The sequence below is a fragment of the Vombatus ursinus genome, unplaced genomic scaffold (genome assembly GCF_900497805.2).
Source record: "Vombatus ursinus unplaced genomic scaffold, bare-nosed wombat genome assembly UNPS02011334.1, whole genome shotgun sequence".
Classification (NCBI taxonomy): Eukaryota; Metazoa; Chordata; class Mammalia; order Diprotodontia; family Vombatidae; genus Vombatus; species Vombatus ursinus.
Window position 1 is genome coordinate 8657366 of NW_020951112.1, and position 23335 is coordinate 8680700.

A 23335-nucleotide genomic window follows, 5' to 3' on the forward strand; every position below is an offset into this window, starting at 1 on the left:
ACACACACACACACACACACACACACACACACACACACACACACACATATATATATATTTATAACAAAGATCAAAGGAATGGTGACTCCTAAGTATACACATGGTTCAACATGTTACTATCTCAGATCAAATCTTAATTTTCTTCTGCCAACATCAACTGGTCAGTCCAACACTTCTTAAAACGGTTGTTTTTTTTCCCATGTTTTTTGACAGTGACCAAAAAGGGAGTTCATTCTACTTAACTTTTTGATAATGAGTGGGGAGATTTTGATGGCAAATCACCTTCGAGGGAAATCCAAACCAAAACTTCCAGATGAGCTCATTGTGAGATAAGAGAGGTGGGGGGTAAACAAAATGGTAACAAAGGACTCCAGTCATACTTTTTGGCAGTGCTAAACTGCTTTGTCTTAGTAACAGAATGATGAACCATTTGTTAATGTTTCACGTTTCAGTTACTCATTATGGATCAAGTAGGCTGTTTCCAACACTGGGTAAAACCTTTGCTCCACTGCTGAATTACATATAAATTTTGTAGAAATTACCAAAAAAAAGTAAGCAATGAAAAAATTGCAATGTAAAAAATGTATAACTTATAAATATGACAGAAAAAAGTTTTAAATATAAATTGTCTATCCACATAAAATGACTGGAGCCTACCAGAGTAAAGAGAAATTCTTCTTATGATTTTGAGTTAGATGCAAAATGGAAAACCACAGCCATCTACAAAATGTCCCCTGCACTAGACATTACACTAAATAACTGAGTAAGATTACCATTTGTTCTAGTAATAATTTTTAAATATTCAAGAATATCTTAGCAATAAAAATATTTGAAATTTTTGACTTGGTGTGGTAAAATAGAGTATGGTAGCTTCTTGGGGGTGGGGGCCATTATTTACTCATCTGTGCTCCTAGGAGAATACCTTTTGGAAGATACTTGTTGATTCAACGTGATTTTAGCAGCACAAACACAATATGTTTACTGAAGTAGGAGACCCACCAGCATAATAAGTATGCAAGGTAACATATTAAGCAGGAAGTAAGGAGAGGCGAGTTTTTATTCAATGCTTTAAGGAATGAGAAAATGTGAGAAACAAGCATGTTTGACCATGAAAGCACTAAAAGAGTGACAATCAAAACTTCCAAGTCTTCAATTTAGAAGGCAGCAAAATGTATGAGACACTAATTAAAACTAACCTGACTACCTGGACATACTATTTGTTTCAAAACTCTAATACTGGATTGTCTTAAGAGAGTGTTAAAAATGTCTGCTAGACTTCCAGGTTTATAGCTTAGGGAAAAAATGTGCACACATAAGATTGTAAATAAATGTTCTATAAAAATATATGGAAGAATGTTCTATAAAAGCTGTAACACATTTATTAAGCCACCTTTCTATTGTTCACTGCAGCAGTACTGGTAGCTAAGCTATAAATAAACTACCTGTCTCAAACAAATAAACGTATATTTTCTGGACATCAAAGCTTAGCATGTAGTATTTAAATTATACCAGATTTTAGATTACATCTGTTTGTAAAAAATTATTTCTGAGGGCTGACAGTGTCACACCATAATTACAGGGTCTCTCCTCCTGTATGATTTCAGGGATCCTTTAGCACTCACCTACTACCAAACCTCTCCCCTAAATAACTTGCTAAAGGTCCGAGAAATCCCATCACAAACTCAGTGAACATTTAATAAGCACTTACTATGTGTACGACATTGTTCGAGGTGCTGGGGATATGACCAAAAAAACAATAAACAGTCCTTACCTGCAAGAGAAGTCACTTTTAAAGATTATGACATCTTTTTCTTCCCATCCTTCCCCCCTCTCCCCAGATCAAAATGCTAATGTTAACATGAACACACATGCACCCATTATTACACAAGCAGAAAGACGAGCCTTAAGAGAGGGGACCATGGCCTGGCAAAATGTGAAAGTGACAGAATGGAACCTCAGCTCAAGATGCAGGGAGCTGGGCACTTAACAGTAGGAAGGAGAGAAGGTCAGAAGGGCACAGGATGGGTATTCCCTATGTTCACAATTTTGCTTAGGAATGGCCCTGGGTCAAATTTTGAGAAAGAAAAGATGACGGTGCATCAAATTAGATGCCCTAAATTACAGAAGATAACGAAAGGTTAGAGCACAGATAAAAATAATTTTCTAATACTGAACAATTTGGCAATCAATGTCATGATAACAACACTTTTGCCATAATAAACTAAAGTGGATACTGAGTAACTGAAGATATGAAGATGAAAATATAGATTAGCCTTAGAAACTCATGGCTATATTTCACTCCATATTATCTATTTAATTCAACAAGCAGTTAGTAAGTTTTTAAGGGCAGCTAGGTGACACAGTAGATACAGTGCCGGGCTTGGAGGCAGGAAGAAATAAAACTAATATAAATGGTTTTCTGAAGGGGAAAGTAAAGGTTCCAATGTTATCTTTGGCCATGTGCTGATAGACGAATGAGTATATTAACGTAATACACCAAAGGCATTCTGGTTTCTACAAAATGTAATCAAAAGCTCTAGGACTAGGGCAAATCAATATATCTAACAGTGAAAATTTTTAGGCACGCTCTGAGCAAATGACAAACTTGTGCCTTAGGGGAAAAATGCCTTACTAATTATATTTTGGATGTAAACTAAAACAGCAGTCCTGAAACATGTCAAGATACTAGTTTCCTGTGACAAATTTATAAAAGTTTTTCTGACTAAAAGCTTCATCAGTTTGGTGAAACATTAAATCTAGTGACACTGAATTACCTTTAGACAAACTGATGATTAGTAGAAGGATGATAAAACCCTGACTAGTCTTAATAGCCACTGAGAAATGTGAGTCATCATGGGTCACATGAGTCAGACCAAAATCTCATGCTAACCAAATACAGAAAAGAGAATCTCGATGAGCCATCCTAACAGGCACTGCTTAGAAGACAAAGTTCTTTGTACAGATAAATCAATCCCATGTAAAAAAGATGAAAGTGGTTAGATTTAAAAGGAGAGGCCTTAGTACATTAATGGGTCCATGAACTTGTCTGCGTGGCTACTCCCTCCACAGATGCAGATTGCAACCCTTCAATGCCCTCTCCTTTGTGGGCTTCTTGTCCAGGTCTTTTTGTAAATACTTCACCAGAAATTATGTGACAAATGCTAGTGGGCTTCATCTGGGTCTTTTTAGTGTTTTATGGGAACCTCACTCTAAGTAACTGACCAACCTAGCTCCTTTTCTATTTAAAAAAAATTCTGAATGGCTGGTAGAAAGAGATAGAAAATGGCACTATATATGGATTAGATTTGAGTAGATGTGGCTGATGCGGCCTAGGAATGCTGTCTTAAGCTTTTAAAATAACGTTTCTCTTTTCCAAGTCTTTTTCTTTTTACCAAGGGGAGGTAAAGAGCTCATAAACCTACAAAACATAATAATTTCAACTCCGTCAAGGCATTTCTACAATTCCTTTCTTAAACACCATTTTAAATAGCCAAAGTTAACTTATATCCAAAGAAAAACCTCACTCATAAAGCCTCTTGTCTCCAATGATTAAGCCCTTTACATCAGACTCATTAGGGAGCTAAAAACCTCTGAGAACACTAAAAAAGTATGTCAAGAGAACTTGGTGCTTCCTTCCTAAGTTTGGAGAGGCTTATCACCAGAGGTTGGGCATTAAGTGAGGAATTTTTTTTTTGTCAACTGAAACTAAAGAACTGAGAAGTTATGATCTACGTCAATGGAGAACTGTTAGTGAAATTACAGATCACTTAAAGTATTGATGATGTGTATATATACATACACACATATACACACATACACATTCCTTCCACTTCTCTCAGATAAAGATGGAAATATGTACTATCTCCTTCTTACATGGACATGTTAGTTGCAGAAGGGGTCAGAGAAAAATTATTCACATTAGAAAAGCGGCTTGAGACTGTTCTGTAGATAGAAGAGAAAAGGATCCTCAGATAAATGTACTGAGAGGACCTGTTTGATAAGCATGTCAGAAGCACAAGTGGAAGATGGGTGTGAAGCATTCTTGTTCATCCATTCACTTGTATGCAATTTTTTTCAGGGTTTTAAGGGCTACAGATCAGAAACTATAAACCATATAAATGTCTGGGAATATGGGGAAATTACATATTGCTTTTGTTATACCTGACTTAACTATGCACTTTGAGTTTTTTAATCCTGAGTTTTAATCCTGAGTACTGCTGAGGAGACCGTGATTTGAAGTTATTAAGAGATTTAAGAGAGGGGAGGAGATGAGAAATTAGAGATTAGATGTATGAGAAAATACAGCAGCTGCCTAGAAAGGCTGACGGTAGAGAAGACAAGCACAGAGAGACTGCCTGAGACCGGGCTGACTGTGGGTGCTCAGAGCTCACTGGAGGAGAGTTCTGTAGGTGCTGGAAGAGAATCCTGCTGCTGGGTGAAGAGCTGGCTGGACTTACTGACCTTATGAGAGAGAAGGGAAATCCCTCAGGGACTTGACTGCATTGCCCTCTATTGCCCTTTCTCTCTGGAGGAAGAAACTCCTTTGAGCCCCATAGAGCAGATTTGGGTTAGGTAACTGCTTGTAATTGAAAAAGCTTAAATTTAGCACCTACCCAAAGAAACAGACAGGGAAAGTTGCAGCCCCCAGCCTCAGGGCTGCTGCTACTGCTTTACTACACCAGCTCAACACTGCTCCAATCACCCAAGAACAGAGGAGAAGGGGCTTTGTGCAGCAGGAGAGCGGATAGCCTTAAAAGAGGAACAGGTAGTACAGACCAAAAGGAACAACCAACATCCAGGCTTGCAGTCCAGAGCTGTGAGCGACTAGAGGCACAGGAGTTTCCCTATGCACAATGGACCCATTATCCTTCACAGATATGATGTCAATCAGTGGAAGAGTGTGATCAAGGTTTATGAATGTGCTGTTAAATCTCCTCATTCTTGCTTTTGTCTTCAATTTAGTGTTTGGTACATTATTATTATTGATTTTCCCTTCTTTTTTTAGTCAATGTTTTATGTTTAAGAGATAACGGTGTCATTGTGACTGCTTTGTATAAATAAGCACACTGATGGGGACTCATGAGCCACAGTGGCAGGTAGTAGGCATATATCTCCTCTCCCCCAATAAAGATTACTCTCAGTATAATCAGCAATGAGTTGCAGAAGTGTGGTCTTGTCTATGGCTGGTCCCCAACTCTGGGAAAGTTCCTGAGACCTGACAGCATGAATGCATGTTGGAGTGAGCTGACTAGTCCAAAGAGGGAGAAAAGAGATCCAGGTAACATCATTAGACATCACGTCCAAAGGCTATGTTGCCAGAGTGGGTCAGTACTATACCCAGGCCACACGTGTACATGTAAACACATATACAGATGTATGTACACATGCCATCTATAAAAGAAGGTATGGGTCTATTGGTCTCGTCATTTTTGAATGCGTACTTGTAGAGCAGAAGGCAAAGATCACATCCTGGTATATTCTGTTTGGTTGTATCATGGCTGGTATGTTGTAAGTGCTTGATAATATTAAATGAGGCTCTTACCTTAACCTATCATTATGTAAAACTCTTTAGTCAGGGTACTTGCACAGATGCCATCACATACATACAGTAAATTCAACACTGGAAAACCAGGAAAATCTTTGAAGTCAGTTTCAACCTGGATCCAGTAAGCTAACTAGTTATCTGAGGAACGAAACCGCTATTAAATAAACAAGGCCTGACTATTCAAGTATTTGCCAAGGGAACCTCTCAAACATACCTTTTTTATCTGAATTTCTTCGTACCAGTTTATCTACTTGAGAAAGAGCCTCTTCCCAGCAGCTGTTGCTAGCTTGAACCCGAGGCTGGAGCAACTTTAGCTTCTGCTCCAGGATCTGATAAGCCTCTGATTCGAGTGCGTTTGCTTCCTTAGTACCAACAAGCTTTTCAAGTTCATCCTCAAGAATTATAACCCTAGGCAAGAAAGGAAAGCAGAAACAGGCCTGAAAATATAAGCTGTGAGAGTTTACAAACACGTAAAGGTTGTTCAAAAAGTCTACCAACAAGGTTAAGCATCATGGCATTAGGTATGACAGTCATTCTGGTTCCAGTACAATCCTGGGTTAGCATATATGGCCACATGACAAAGTTGGCTGGTCATGACTCTTGGCAATTTAGGGCACCCTTCATTAAAAATACCTACTGTCTTAGAGAGATGATTCTCAAATGCTGTGTGTGCACTAGGATTTGATTTCTTTAAACAGGAAGAATGTTTCTCTGTCCTGAGACACAGTTTTATTGCCCAGCTTGAAGTTTATGAAGAGGTTTTCAGTTAATAAAGTATACATAAAGGATGTATAAAGTTCACTACGAAAGCCAGAGTACCAGTGTTTCCGTGCTAAGTAGAAGACCAGCAAATGCCAACTAGGGGTCCCATATCTCATTCAACTTTTAAGTGTTTGAAATCGGGTAGGCACTTTTGGAGAAAAGCTGTGAAAAGCTGTTAAATGTTTGAAATAATTCCTAGTTTTATAATAAAATCTGTTCCTTTAAAAGGCTAGGATAGCTTTATTTTTTTAATAACTTGAAATTTCAAGTGACTGTGCCACAGTAAATTATTCTCTGAAACTGTGGGTTCCAATTTAATGGGCCTAATTTAAAATAGCTAGAAGCACATTGATTCATCGACACTGTTTCCCTTTTTTTGCTCTTACCTCGTGCAAATTCTCCAATACCATGTCATCTGTATTATCTGCCACTGTGCTATGCTCCTTCCTGTTCTATCTATTAAAATTAGGAAAGGCAAACAGCACTGATGACTCAAAACATAAGAAAATAATATTTCCCTTCCTATTTTGGGATCACAAACCATCTTTCAGGAGCCTGGATTCAACTCTGTATTCCTCTTGTATCTAGCTTCTAAGACAACCTCAGAAGGACAAAGCCCGTGACTCCTGGACAATTGCCTCCCGCCACTCCCCTTTTACTCACTCATTCAGCAACGCTTTCAGATGGAGTTGGAGGCTGCGCACCGCTGTGTGAAGGCTGTTCAGTTCTCTTGATTTCCGCTTTGTTTTGGACAAGCGCTGCGCCTCTGACCGATGCTGAGTTTCAAAGTATCTGTAGAACTCATAGCTGCGCTTAAGTTCTTCCAAACAAGCAGCATGCGCGTGAGGTAGACCTTGAGTCACATCGTACAGGACATGATGAGAGGAAAGAGCAGGAGTGAGGAAGGGCCCCCGGGGTGCATTCACAGTCGACAGGAGCAGTGCCAGCCGTCGGAAGAACTCCGAACTCTGTCCTACCCACAGCTGGAACAAAATCTGCAGAAAAAGACAAAGAGGCTGTTATCAGATTTTTTCAAGCGCTCCACAACCACAGCAAACCTGAACTCAGTTTGTCATAGGTGGGGCCGTCAACATTCTTCCTTCTCTACAAAGAGGACAATAACTGTACAATTAGCCCTACAATGGGGTAAACCAGTGTTACAAGCAATCCCAGAACCACAGCACTTGGGAAGTCTGATCAGAGCACAGCAGGTACCAAGATCATCTCTGGATACGGGTCATCACAGAATGCGGCTTTTAAGCCAATCGGGGAGGTGGGAGCCATAATGGCCCACCCAGAAAGCCACAAGATTTCTCTAAAAGACATTAAAGTGGCTACAAAGACACTCGTATAATCTCTGGGCCAAACTCTCTTCAGGGGAAGCAGATGATCAATGAAATGACACGAGAAGCAAACGTGTTGAATGAGAACATCTTGATTACTTCCTCAGCTGTGGCAGACTGGCTGCCACCATACTTTTTCACTTTTGACAGGTTTATACAGATATTCTGGAAGAGTAGGTCCAAGGAAAGAAGACATAGGCAGGAAGGCAAAAAGAAAAGGGCTATAGGAAGGAGGCATGAAGAATGTCCATATTCCTTCCTCCAATATTATTTGGGATGAAGCTGAATTCTAATTCCTTTTGATTCAATTCAGCTGTTTTCCTAAGCAACGCGCACATTGACCACACCATTTTCACACCATTTCAAATGCTATGGGGCTTGGAAGGGTAGAATGGAAATCTAGGATAACTGATGGTGAGTCTGAGGGACAGGGATCCAGAGACCAGAAAAAGGAGAGAGAAGTGACATACACAGGCCACAGTGATCAAGGGGCAAGGTGTCAAGAAATATGAGCTTTTATCTATAGTCACACGAAAAAATGCTCTAAATCACTATTGATTAGAAAAATGCAAAATCAAAATGACTCTGAGGTACCACCTCACACCTATCAGATTGGCTGACATGACAAAACAGGAAAATGATAAATGTTGGAGAAGATGTGGGAAAACTGGAACACTAATGCATTGTTGGTGGAGTTGTGAACTGATCCAACCATTCCAGAGAACAATTTGGAACGATGCCCAAAGGGCTATAAAAATGTGCATACCCTTTGACCCAGCCATACCATTTCTAGGTCTGTATCCCAAAGAGATCATAAAAACGGGAAAGGGACCCACATGTACAAAAATATTTATAGCAGTTCTTTGTGTGGTAGCAAAGAAATGGAAATTGAGGGGATGCCCATCAATTGGGGGATGGCTGAACAAGTTGTAGTATATGAGTGTGATGGAATATTATTGTGCTATAAGAAATGATGAGCAGGTAGACTTCAGAAAAACCTGGAATGACTTGTATGGTCTGATGCTGACTGAAGTAAGCAGAACCAGGAGAACGTTGTACACAGTAACAGCCACGTTGTGTGATGATCAACTTTGATAGACTTGGCTCGTCTCAGCAAGGATCTAAGATAACTCCAAAAGATTCACAATGGAAAATGCTATCCATATCCAGAGAAAGAACTATGGAGTCTGAATGCATATAGAAACACACTATTTGAAGTATGAGCTTAAGTAATTGTGAAGAGTACTGGAGTTAACATCAGGAAATGAAAGGGATGGTTGTTCAAACATCTGGGCAGAATGGGGAATTTAGGAAAACATCATGAGCTGAGTATGGAGGCACAACTCATAAGTAAAAGATCATATGACTACAGATTTAGAGCTGGAAGGGGCCCCTCAAATAACATTCAGCCCAATCCCCTCATTTTACCCATGAGGAAACTGAGACCCAGGAAGGAGAAGTGGCATGCCTAAGGTCTCAAAGGCAGTAAGTAGCAGAGCTGATGTTGGAACCCAAGGCCTATGACCTGATGATACAAATTCCTCTGCACGACACAGGGCTCAAGAGATAAAATAAGTGGAACTGAAGGTTTTGGAGAGATAATTAAGACTAAGAGGATTAAAGAAAGCACTAGGAAAACTAACAGTGAGTGGTGTGACACCTGCTGAGAAGAGAGTGAATCATGGAGGGTTTCAGAAAGGAATACAAAAGCTCATGAGTGAAAGTCTGGGGGTCCTGGCAAAGGCCGTTTGGAGGCTGGAGAAAGAATTAAGAATGGACATGCAGAAGAAGAAACTGGAGAGTTTAATTTATTGGTGTGTTCTTATATTACCTGGTGCCTAAAAAGGAATGAATGAGTCACTGGGTTAAGGGATCATGGTGATAGTTATTAATGGACAACTTACCCAGAATAGCTCTGGGTTAATGCCTCCACCCTTAAAGGCTTGGGTAAATAACTCCATGAGAAGTCCTAAAAGTTTTAAATAACTATAGGTCTCAGTATTCTTCTAAATCCTCCTGTCAATTGAACCACCACAGTATTTCAACTTTAAGAGAGAATGGGGGGCAACTAGATGGCGCAGTAGAAAGAGCACCGGGCCTGAAGTCAGGAGGACCTGAGTTCAAATACGGCCTCAGACCAAACATTCTTACAAACTGTGTGACCCTGGGCAAGTCATTTAACCACAATTGCTTAAAAAAAAAAAGAGAGAATGGAAGTAAGAAATATTGCAGATGGAGGAACAACAGGCCTTAATTGACTGGCAAGGGATGGGAGAGAGATAGCAACTGCAAGGAACGAGGAGTGATCAATTTAGGTAAAATGTGGACTACATGAACTACCTCTAAAAAGGCAGGGCTGGGCTTTATGGGGCCTAGAGGAGTTAGCATTTCATCCCAGAGGTAAGAGGGAGCTATGGGAGACGCCCGGTGGTGACACACTGGTGTCTAAGGCATACTACCTACAAGTCTGACATGTGACACAATCAGGAGACAATATAGAGACTCTGGGAGAAAAAAGGAGGAATTGGAATCCCAGGATCCCAGAGATGGATGGAAGCGAGGCACCACAGAGTCCAGCCGGGGCTCCTGGTCTGTGTTTTTTCTAATATTCTGCACTGCCAAGACAAGTGGATACCCTCACAAACACTCATCACATTATTGGGTACAATTTTGTCAACTGATTCTCAAGAAAAAAGAATGACATAAAACCTATTGTGTTCAAGAACTAAGAGTCTGTAAGTTAGAATAGTAAGGGGAGGGAGGAAATGTGCAGCTGGAAACCAGAAGCCATGCCAAGAGCCTGCCATGGGACTGTCCTGCTAAGAAACATGGGACCCATAACATAAAAAAGGAAGTTCAGGCCATTGGAAGTCCACCTCTAGGCTCAAAAAATGTTCTTTTGCCATTTCTACTTGTCAAGCATCAGATGCTTGTGTCTAAATTTTTCCATTTCAATCCTGGAAAATCTTCCAAGGGAAAGATTTCCTTGTAAAGATGTCAACGATGGAGGTCCCACATGTTCTAGATACAGCTGGTGTAACTGGCAGCTCACAAACTCTACTTACCTGCTGTGGATAATTGCTTCTTTTGGTGCAGTCTTTTACAACACATTATCAGAGCTTAGTTTTAGCTCATTTCTAGCATGAAGAGGAGGGTAAAAGATATGAACATCATTAAAACAAACTCGGCCTAAAACATAATTAAAAATAGATGAGGTGAAGAGAGTATGGTAGCAAGGGAGGGGTGTAGATGCCCAAGACATCACAGTCCAAAAATGAGATGCTGACCAAGTGAGGATAGGGAAGTCTAACACTGTGGCAAGTCAGATGAAACCGGAGACTAAAGGGCAAAGACAAAAAGTTGATGGAGTCTAAATTCTTTATTTACATCAAAGGCAGGAAGCTAACAAGAGAATTAGGGGAACCATTTGATGATCAAAATCTGAAAGGTATTCAGAGATAAAAAAGAGACAGTCAATGAATTATTTTCTTTAATTTTTTTTTAACTGCAGAAGAGATTAGGACAATACTTCCCCTTCTGTCTCCCTTATCTTTTGATATTAGTAGCATTAGATCAAATCTAGTTAAAATTCTGTTTTAACAATGGGACAGCTAGTTGGCACAGTGGATAGAGCTCTGGGCCTGGAGTCAGGAAGACCTAAGTTCAAATCAGGTCTCAGACACTTACTAGCTGTGTGACACTGGGCAAATCACTTAACCCCATTTGCCTCAGTTTCCTCATCTGTAAAATTAGCTGGAGGAGCAAATGGCAAACCTCTGCAGTGTCTTTGTCAAGAAAACCCCAAAAGGGTCACGAAGGGTTTGGCACAACTGAAAAACAACTAAAAATCATAAATGTGCATGGATTTGATTTTTATAAAACCCCAGTCCTGGCTATTGATGCTGAGCTGTGAAATCATAACTTAGCGTGAGATTTTACTGAATGTCTCAAATTACATTCAAATATAGTTAAAGCAGAAGGGCAAATCAGATGATTCAAGTGCCAAGGCTTTGGGACTGCTAAATGTTCCCCAGCTGCACAATGGTCCCTCTCTCTCTACCAATCTACGGCATGAGATGTACTATCTGCTACACATAACCAAAGCAGCAGGCCTTCTTCTCTAGGCTATGCAAATAGGTTTCTTCCATTCTGATTATGTATAAACATAACATAGCAATTATGTTCATTTCAAAAGCACATGAAAATGAAATTCTTCCTGTAGTGGAAAAACATACAAGACCTAGACCTGACATGTTATACCTGTTGTGTGTGTGTGTGTGTGTGTGTGTATGTATTAAAATTATATATAAATTCAAAAGTGAGGAGGTAAGATCATTGGTTGAAATATACAACTTATCACTACAAACAGTAATTCTGTTAGGACTACTGATATACTAATATAATTCCAGTTCCCAAGGAGACCAAAAGAAGTTCTGGCAAAGGGTCCTAACAGGATGGAGAAATGTTAACAGTGAGGTCTCATGAGTTGTGCCTATTATTTCATGGCCTCATAGATCTCTCAGCACAGGCCCAGCGGAGGAAATGCCCATTGCTATGAGATTACAGGTCCATCTGAAGAAGTGAATGCTAGAAGCTGGAGGCAGGATGGAGACAGAGGCTGACAAGGGACAGAAGACCTGGCTGCGGTTGTTAGAAGTCTATTCTTAAGAATCACCCTTCCCAGGACTCTCAAATCCTAGGGAACCAACGACTTTTCTCGTTATGCCTCTGTGCCCTCTCTCATCCCACTTGCCCTCCCCCAAATCCCAGCTCTTGAACCCTTCTTGTCTCAAAGGAATCCTTTGGTGGGCAAGAGTGAGGGAGACGCAGGCAGAGATATGGATAGTATCACTCTAGGCATGTGCCTAATGAATGTATGTTTCTTTTAAAATCATTTCCAGTATTATGAGAAATGAGTTAAAATTGTACGTGTTGTTAAGAACCATAGACGCTGACACTGTTTATAGATGCTAGACAAATAGCAAAAAAGAAAAAAAAAACTGTCAAGACCTGTATGGCTCTGTAAAAGCATACAAATCATGGTCAGTTCTAGGAATTCTCTGGCAAATGAATCTTCCCTGCGTGCAGACCTAGTGTCGTGGCTACCAATGCTTCCTGAGCAAAAGCAAACTCCTGTGCCCGGCACTCCGGGCCCCCCACAGTGCAGCACCGTCCCAGCTCTCCAGTCTTCTCATGACATTCCCTGCTTGACGGACTCTGATCTCCAGCCCTGCCAAGCTCCGTCCTCGTGGGGCCAAGGCCCGGCCCGGCCTGGCATCTGGGTCTCTGCTCAAGTTGCTCCCTGCCTGGTGACCTCCTGAAGCCAGCCCTGGAAGCTCAGCTTTCCCTGGTCCCTTTAGTCAGTAACATCTACCCAACCACCCCAGAGCTCACACGACAGGTGGCTGAGAGCTCTCTGACAGAAAATGCCATAGTTAGCTGGGATTACAGCAGTACGCAATACATGCACATCCCCCTCTCCAAGGCAGAGCATCTCATCTAAACTTTCTATCCCCCCCAGGCTACGCAGAAGACACTGAATGTTTGCTCACTCGAATGGACATGTTCAACTTTGTCTTACATTTTATTTGTGAATAATGCAATCATACTCTACTGCCTGATCGTGGTAGGGAGGTGACCCTCAGCTCTCTCAGAGTACGCCAGTGGAATAAAGGCCGCAGCAGATCCAAGGAACACAGGAAGGCTTTGGCCCCCAGGTGATGAATACCTCTGGTCACAGTAACTCAGGAAGACCGTCTACTAAGGTCAGGAGCATCTCTCCCTTCTCTGAACCACAGCAGTTACAAGGTATTGTGGACAAATTTAACTGCTGAAAGGGGTAGAGAAAGGACAGGTCGTGTGAAACCCAGAGACAAGCCTGGCACACAGGAGGCACTATACAAACGCACATTCCCTTCTCCCTCTTCCCCTGACGGGGCAAATGGGAAGAACATAATTGGAGACTGAAGAGCTGTAGATCTAAGCAGCAGGTGGGTATTTCCACCACACCAGGGTTATCTAGGACCCACATGGTTGCAACCCTGAGGATCTGTAGGAGTAGGAAAAAGTGGGGTGAGGGAGCCAGCGCTGGCCAGGAAAAGAGAGAACTTGGAGAGAGCTGGGGGAAGAGGAGGAAAGGCAAAGAGCCACACTCTCTACACCCAACAGAGTCAACGTCCATGCCCTTCACTTAGCAATCAATGGGTTCCAGTGTCCTCATACTTGTGACGTTTCTTGTATCGTCATTTAATTTGCTTGTCATGTATGAGGGCAGAATCTGTTTTGTATTTCTACATTTCCTACAGAGGGCACCACATTGCTGTAATAATCTATCCATTATTAAAGATGCATGCTCAATATATGATGAGAAAAATAAACATCAGTTACATACAAATTAGTTTAAACAAGTCACACCCACCCAACCAGCAGCTTTCCTTTAGGAGGGGAGGAAGAGAAAAGTCACAAAGTTTGTTTTATGCTCATGGAGAGGTAAGATGCCCTAGCTGTTACTTCTCTGTTGCCACCTAGAGAAAAAGGCAGAAGAAGCAGGAACGGGCAGAAAATCAGAAAAGGCTGTACCCCTCTCTTTTTACTGATCGAGTCTTCGAAGCTTAGGCATGTGAGAAAGCTACAAAAAACAGAAGCAACAGAAACTGAGGGAAATAGTAGAGAGGAGCCTTACTACTACGCTAGTCTAAAATCTGGAGATTCAGCACAAGCAAGATAAAGTTAACTAGGAAAGGCACCTCCTCACCAAAACCTCTGTATAAGACTGGGGTTGGGGCAAGCTGGGCTTAGGAAGGGAGGTATCAAATAGGCTTTTACTCTAATCACTGTATTATGGGGCCATCTTTAACAGTGGTCTAATTTTTTAAAAGAGGCATGTTTTTAAAAAGTTTTTTTTGGTTTGTTTAAGAAGGGAAGAAAAATAATCTTACTCTCTCCAACATACCTATAAACTGAAGCCTTACTAGCTAACCTCAGCTGCTGTGATGGAGACATGCAAACTGCAGGTTCAACTATTGGGGGTAAAAAAAAAAATAGGATCTGAGAAGAGAAACAATGTCAGTGTCCTGACAAACTACTGAGACAAATGACTTTGTTATTTCACCCCAAAAGTGTATATTTTATTGAGATACATATCTGAGGTACTTCTGCCTGAAAAGGCTTCACTAACCCCTTTCTTAACACCAGGGGAGGCCGGAGGCATTTGAGGAGAGGCTCTCTATCTAAAAGACCACAGACAAATCCTGTTTTGCTGCAACATTCTGAGTGAATTATGCTCCTTTTCCTAGATTTTTTAAGCTCCTGGAGGGCACAGATCACCTCCATTAAAAAAAAAAAATCTTCCACTAAAGGCTATGCATTCCTGATAAGATTAGCAGGAAACACTGGCCTATAAGTAAAGCAAGTGGGTTCGAGTCACAGGTCAGCAAAATAAACGGAGACCTTTGGCAAGTAAGTCCCTCCTTTATTTCTCTGGCCTCAGGCACATGAAGGATTTGCATTAAATGAGTGGTTCTCAATTTCTGTGCATGGGAAGAGTAAGTATTATTCTCTATCATAAAGAATCCAAGGAAAGAATGGGGAGTGGGGTGGGGGGAATGACTCTTCCACGCACAAGGGATTTCCAATGATAAGTTTCATACCGCTTGTAGCACAGCGTTTGAGAACCACTGCCCTAAATGAGTTCTAAGGTCTGTTCTAATTAAAAATTGTACAATTTCGAGGGAAACAGCTGGATCTGTTCAGTTCTTATTCTTCTTAGAGTTTCTTTTTTAAAGAGTTTTGTTCATATGGTTTCTTTTCTCCCATTCCAACTCCTTAACGTTACGCGGATATTTTACTTCTCAAACAAGATAGTGGAACAGAGCAGACACAGACACCCACACATGAGTGGCAGGTCGTGCAGTGGAAAGGACAGCTAGGTGGCACAGAGATAGAGCAGACCTGGGGTCAGGAAGGTTCGTATTCCTGAGTTCAAATCTGGCCTCAAATATGTACTAGCTGTGTGACCCTGGGCAAGACACTTCACCCTGTTTGCTTCAGTTTCCTCATCTATAAAATGAGCTGGAGAAGGAAATGGTAAACCACTTCAGTACCTTTGCCAAGAAAACCCCAGGGGGTTTTGTGTCATGAAGAGTTGGACATGATTGAAACTACTGAACAATAACAACAAAAGTGTGGTGGAAAGGTGGACACAATCAGATACCTCAGAGCAAGAGGGGCTAGGTTTGAAGCCTAGCATTCATATGCCCTTGGTCAAGTCATTGAACCTCTCTGTGTCTCAGTTTCCTCAACTGTAAAATGAAGGGGTTGTGAACTAGAGGGGCCCTGAGGTTCCTTTCAGCTCTAGAACCACTAACTATGAAATACAAGTCACAGACCCTCTAGGCGTGAACCCCCCCAGACCTTCCAAATCCTTACTGCTAGGAACTATGCAAATGACCTTTTAGGATCAGGAGCTTGGATTAAATGACTTTTAAAATCTCTTTCAACTTTAAAAGAGTCTATGATGGGGGTGGCTAGGTGGCGCAGTGGACAGAGCACCGGCCCTGGATTCAGGAGGACCTGAGTTCAAATCCGGCCTCAGCCACTTACTAGCTATGTGACCCTGGGCAAATCACTTAACCCCACTGCCCAACCAAAAACAAAACAAACAAACAAAAAAAACCTATGGTGTTTATTATGATTTATCCTTAACTGGGAAAGGCTAAAAATATATGATGGAGGAAATTATGTGGATAAATATAGTAACATCTATTTCTAAGTCCCCTCCTCAAATTAAGGGATCTTTCTAAGATCTCAAGGTTTGCTGATATATAGAAGCTAAGACACCATAAAACTGCAGCAATATTAAATTTTAAAAAGCAAAAAATATAAAAAAAAACAACTGGGGGAAGGGAGAGTGGGATTTAGAATTTTTTTTAAAGTTTGAAAAGAAAATAGAACTTTAAATGTATATAACAAGAATACTGAGCTGCTAAAACATTTTCTGGACGTCAGTAAGTTTTCCAAATCCACTGTTGCTGCTGCTCCTTCTGGGTCTGTCTTGTTGTTACAGTGGTGGCATTTAAAGGAGAGCAGGTGAGAGCTCTCTGTCTGGCAGACCCAATGGCGGCCTGCGTGCGTGGCTCCACCTGCCCAGCAAGCATCTCTCCCACAAAAGACAAGTTACCTTCAGTGCGGGCAGGCTGAAGCCATCTGTCAGGTTATGTGCCTCCTCCTCAGACACCTGCTCTTCACTCAGCCCCAGGCCCAGCTCCTTAAAAGGTACCACGCAGATATAGTTGGTCACGTTGTCACTCTCCGAATTCAGCGGGTAGGTTAAGTGAGAGTTAAGGCAAGCACCAACCGGGTCTTTGCGTGCGGAGAACAGAAGAGGCCATCAAACATCCTGTCCCGAATTCCCGTTAGCAACCCTCATCTTTAACACTTTTGAGAATGGCAGACTTCATTTCAATCTACTTTGAAAAGCTACTAGTCTGCAATACCAGCAGTTACCTAAGGAGAAAGGGCAGATAACCCCCACGTCTAGCCGGGTAAGCACTGAGCCCTCTCCTTCTAAGATGTGAGAAACGTAACACGTAACATACAGTGGACAAGAGAAGAGGCGTGGACCCGGTGGGACAGAGCCAAGGAGATTATCTAACACTGGCTTTCCTGAAGAGTCTATGATGACAGCATGATTTGGGGTCATCTGCATCTCCAATTAAAGCAAACGAAAGAGATGCAGCCATATGACTGTCAGGGCAGTCCGGAGAAAATCCTCAGTTAACACTGAAGCTCCTTTTCTAGCCTTTCCTCAAGGGGTTACTCAACCCTCAGGAAAACCCTTCTCCTCTTCTCTGTCAACAACATCCTCTAACTCAGCAGCAGCATTAAAATGGTATTTTATTAAGGCATTGCGAACAGAGTCCCACAGGAGCCTGGCCAGCTTCTGACCACTTGACCAGTTAATCCTACGAGGCAGCATGAAGGACACGAGCCCGTGTGACCTCATCCCAGTATTCATACTGAGCGGCAATATCGTGTACTGGATAGAGTGAGCCTTGGGGTCAAGAAATCTGGGGATGAAGCCCAGCCTCTGACCCATACAAGCTAGACTGAAAGAAGATTTCATCAGCACTCCTCAGTACCAATGAAATCACAGAGTCAGATCCAATCAATACTCCCGATGTTTACACTTTCTTTATGCCTTGTCATCACCAGAACACACTTACGCAAACACCATCAATTTCCCAATGTTTTCCAAGCCTTTGATGTTTGGTTTAACAGAATTCCAAAGTCCCAGTAACATTAAACATTTAAATATTTAATGTTATGGTCACAATTGTATATAGTACCTGAATGTTGGATCAACTGAATGAGGTAACCTCTGCTGTAATAACATTTCATATTTTGACTAATGCCTCAGTCCAAGGGCTGCATCAATGAGGCAGCACTGTCCGGGAGAAAGATCATAAAACTATCCATAAAACATGCCTTCCTTCCCTGCAAGTGTATATCAACAGAAGTGCTTTACCATCATCTAGTCTGTGGCTCAAAAATGACTTTTCACTGAAAGGTACAAAAAGTGATAAAAGTGGGGCAGGTAGGTGGCACATTGGATAGAGCACCGGCCCTGGAGTCAGGATGTCCTGAGTTCAAATCCGGCCTCAGACACATAACACTCACTAGCTGTGTGACCCTGGGCAAGTCACTTAACCCCAATTGCCTCACTAAAAAAAAAAAAGAGAGAGAGAGAGAGAAAGTGATAAAAGCAGTCAGAAAAATGAATCTGTTCACTGACAATATCTGAATGATGGAATGTTGAGTCTGTATCAAGAGCTTGTACTGTGAGTCAAATGTGCAATATTTTTGAAAGTTCTAAAGTGATTAAATTTTCTAATCCCTGTGGTTCTCTTTTACCTTATGATAAAGTTTATTGATTATATTAGTTTTTTCCATAAACTACCTTTGCTAATGTATCCTTCTCTACTCTCCCAAACAAAAGGCCATTTCTTCTAACAATGGAAAGGGGAAAAAAAGAAAAAAGAAAGGAAAGAATAGTTCAGCAAAACTAACAATATGCCAGAAAATATGAGGTTATCTGGAATGCTCCCCCCTACAAGCAGCCCTCCTCTGCCACAAAGAGACAGTGGCGTCTTCTCATGCATATCTTTTCTTTGGTGCCAAGTTGGTCATTGTAATTTCAAAGCATTCCATGTGAATTATTTTGTAGTTGTTTTTTCCATTTGGAACGTCACCGTGGTTGTCACAATGGACCCTGTTTTCTGGATGCTGCTTATGGATCAGTTCATGTAAGTCTTTCCATGCTTTTTGGTATCTATCATTTCTTACAGTAAGGAAATATTCCATTTCATTGCTGTACCACCACCTGTTTGGTCATTCCCCAGTCAAATGGCATTTATTCCGCTCCCACAAAACGTGTTGGGAGAAACATTCTGTTGGACATAGCTTCTTTTCTTCTGTCACTGACCTCCTTGAGGTCCAAGTCTAACAGGGGGATTTCTGGGTCAAACTGAACAGTTTCGGACGATAATTCTAAAGTCCTTTCCAGAATGTTTTGATGAAGTTATAATTCCATCAACAGTGAGTTAGTGAGCCTTTCCTTCCACAAATTTTATTGGAAGGAACAAAAGATCTAGAATAATATCAAGGGAAATGATGAAAAAAAAAAGTAGGAATGAGGGAGGAACGTTAGCACTTGAAGACCTCTGACTAAAAGCCAGAAGTGTCAAACTGCTTGGTGCTAGCTAGAAAATACTGATCAGCAGAACAGATTATACAAGGAAGAATCAGAAATAACTAAATTCAATGATGCAGTTCACAATAAACCTGAAAATATTACATAGGAAAGAACTCACTAATTTATAAGAATTTCTGGGAAGACTGGAAAGTGGTCTCGCAAGAATCAGGGGTAGACCAGCAGTGGACCTGGAGTCAGGAACACCTGAGTTCAAATCTGGCCTTGGACACTTACTAGCTGTAATCTGGGCAAGTTATTTAACCTCTGATGGCCTCAGTTTCCTCATCTGTCAAATGGGGACATAATATAATAGCACCTATCTCCCAAAATTATTTTAAGGATCAAATGTCATCATATTTGTCGTGCCTGGCATGTAGTAAGTGCTATATAAATGTTAGCTATTAGCCATTATTATATATCACAATGAATTCAAAATGGATATGTGACCAGAACATTAAAGATCATATCATAAAAAAATTAGAAGAGAACTAGATCAGGCACCTTTCACAGCTATGGTTAGGGGTGAATTTTTAACCAATGGATAGAAGTCATCACAAAAGATGAAATACTTCAGATTACATGAGACTGAAAAGATTTTCCATGAATAATATTAATGCAACAAAGATAAGAAGGGAAACAGTTGACTAGGATAAAAATTGTTGTGCCAATATCTCTGATAAGTGTCTGATATTCAAGATATACAAGAAACTGATAAAAATCTGTAAGATCAAAAGCCATTTTTCAATAGATAAGTGTTAAAATAATTTAAAAAAACAGATAAGTGGTCAATGATATTAACAAAGAATCTTCAAAAGAACTACAAAATATTAACAACTATGTGGAAAAATGCTCCAAATAACTAATGAAAAAAATGCAAATAAAGACAATCAAGCAAAACTGGCAAAGACAGCTGAAGAAGTGAAGAGTCAGTGCTGGAGGCACTGTGGAAAGATGAGCACACTAATGCACTATGGGTCACAGTTCTGTTTCATTAGTCTGTAGATTAGTACAGGCAAGAATAAAAATCAAATACCCTGACCAATCCTGGGCCTCTTGATTTATCATCTGTGATGGGAATTATGCAAGCCCTGCTAAATTTAGCAAATACAGTTTTAGCAGCTGTGTAAAACTGCTTAGTAGTCATTTGACAATAAATTTCCTGTAGCCACAGAACTTTTCAGTAGCATCAGAATTTGTCAACTCTCTCTCTCTCTTTTTTTTAACTAGCTATATCCAGCCTTCCATACTATATCTTACTTCCAAAGATCAAAGCTACTGTTCAGAAAATACACTGGATTCAGCCAAGCATATTTACTTACAAAAATCTTTGCAACTATGCCAGAAATTGGAGCATTCTCTGTTCTTTTCATGGAGAAACATCTATAATCCAGGCTGGACTGTATGCTTGGGGATGGAGAAGTGGGAGCGCACAACTTTATGTGGTTCAATCTGTAAGGATTACGACTGTGGGTGTCCTTACAACGTCATACCATAAGAGAACCACAAAATCTCAGAATCCGAGTGTTAAGAGGTACTTTACATCATCTGGTCCAATTTGTTGCTCTATGGCTGAATTCCTATTTTGAATCACCTCTAAGTATTACTAACACATCAGAACTTCTCCTCTTATTTTCAAGTTATGTACCGATCTTCATTTTTACTTTCTTGCACAACTTTCTTACACTGTCTTTTGTTCATGGAAGGCTAGATCTGCCTGGGGACACTCTGAGTCTACTGCAGAAGGCTGCTGCATGCTGCCTTAGGTCTACAGACTCAGATCCATTATTGCCCATCTTGTCATGGCACCGTGGTTTGGAACCTCCTTCTCTTTACTCCTGACGGGTCTGCTTTATTGGAGGGTTTGCCATATCTAATATCGCACCATTTGAAACAGCGGGAGGTGGGCTTTGCCTGTGTTTGCCCTGAATTACTGCACAAGCGTGGCCCGTTTTTCTCTCCTTTCCCTATTTGTCTTCTGTTATGGGGCCTGCTTCTTGTTGCCCCAGTTAATGATTCACTTGGTAATGGCTGCTTCCATCACCTGCTTTTTTTCCTTGTCACTTGGCTTCTCATAGTCAAGTCACTGTCCAACAGCTGGGGCACAGCTCTTCTTTTACTGGCCACACCAAGTGATCACATGTTCAGATGTTCCCGAAGAAAACAGCCACTGCTCATGCTCAAAAGGCCTTTACTTCTGTGTTGTGGTTTTCTTTCTTTCCTGTCTATGTTCTGCTGATGCCCTTTCCTTTTTACATGACTCACTTCCCAATGATTCCCTCCGTAAAAGGCCAGAGATGGACAATCAGTCAAAGCAAACCATCCCATGGACCACATCTGAAAATCGTGCCTCGTGCTACACCTACAGTTCTGTGGGGTTTCTCCCTGATGGCTGAGGATGATGAAAGAAGGCATGTGTGAGAGAGGTGGGTGAGACTGTGATATTGTAGAAGTCTACAACAGAAATGTGCCATAACTTTCCATACCGAATCCCTGCTTTTTAAGTTTGTGATCTTTTTCTATGCTCACTGAAGGCCCTGTGATGCAGTAGAAAGAGTAGTGAATTTGAAGTCACAGGATATGAGTTCAAGTCTCAATTCCACTACGTGTGTGACCTTAAGGAAGTCACTTATCCTGCCTGGGCCTCAGTTTCCTCCTTTGTAAAATAAGGAGTTGGATGAGATGACTTCTTAAGTCCCTCCCAGCTCCAGATCTATGATCTTGTGCATCACCTTTCCCTAACTTATTCCTCCTGCCCAATGCCACACTTTAATATTCAGAAAACACCCTTACACCCAATACCATGAAGGTCCTCATTCTTCCCTTTTGCTTATAGGGAACTAATCCCAACGTGGGCAACTGTTATCCCTTCTCTCATCAGCCTTGTCCTTTGAATTCAATGGTGTCCTGGGAGTCATACAAAGCACCTTACTTCTCTCCACTCTTCCCTTGGTTTACGGCGGCTAAGATGCTAAAAAGCTAGGGGAAAAAGACAAAACTATGTAAGGAGAAGCCTTATTATTGAGTTACTCTTAGTAGTCAAGTCTCATCAACTCTCTTTACCATCATTAACATAATAAGCGTTGATAATGTCTTTCAAATGAGAAATGGAGGAATTAAGAAAAAATCTCATTGTTATAATGCTTTGAAAAACATATACTGTGTCTGTTTAAACAAATTATCTCCCATCACATGTTGCTGTCATTTTTTGACTTATTATAATCAGTCAAGTAGATATATACCAAAATACCAATAATAGCAGGAATCTATTTAGAACTGGATCATAAGACTATATCATATGCAAAGGTACTAAGAAAAACCTAGCAGAAGGGTTACCTATGCAGTAGTGAAGCTAAGTCCAACTCTGGTTTAAAAAAATAAAGTTAACTTGGGTTAGCAGTATGCCAATAGGGATATATTAATAATACCAAAGTACCCTGGGGAAAAAAACAAAAAGGGATAAAACAATTTTCTCTCTAAGGTTACACAATCCACATAGTATATCTTCCTTCTGGATATGCATTCCTACATGGAGTAAAATCGTGATCAACAGGTTCTGGTTAAATGGGTTCCAAATATTTAACTATATGCCATTTTTAGTACAGAGACAGATTTCAAGAAAATGAGCTGAAAATAAGCTCAAACAAAACAAAAACTTGCACCACTGATGCAGTAGTCAGGGCACATTCAGACCAACCTGTTATACCTACAGCTACAGTACTTAAAATTATCTTCATGGTGATGACGACCCTAAAAGCACTGCAAGATCTTTAAGTATCAAAGAAACAGTCAACTGTGTTTACCACTACATTGTAAGCTTCGTTAAAGAAGCATGTTTCCTATTGAAACTTTTGTCTCTCCCACATTGCCTAATACAGTGTCCAGCACAGAGTTTGATGCACTGAAGATACTCTTGAAAGGTAAGCATTCCACACA

At 40.9% G+C, this 23335-nt stretch overlaps 1 protein-coding gene across 2 annotated transcripts in view; it reads right to left on the reverse strand.

The window, feature by feature from the left end:
• VEZT (vezatin, adherens junctions transmembrane protein) overlaps window positions 1–23335 on the reverse strand; it is an 88706-nt gene that overhangs the window by 9716 nt on the left and 55655 nt on the right. For both annotated transcript variants that reach the window (XM_027855823.1, XM_027855822.1), the window contains exons 7-9: window positions 16829–16976; window positions 6971–7302; window positions 5760–5953 (exon numbers count right to left, since the gene is read on the reverse strand). In XM_027855823.1, the coding sequence (XP_027711624.1) occupies window positions 5760–5953; window positions 6971–7302; window positions 16829–16976 (674 nt within the window). The remainder of the gene's footprint in view (window positions 1–5759; window positions 5954–6970; window positions 7303–16828; window positions 16977–23335) is intronic.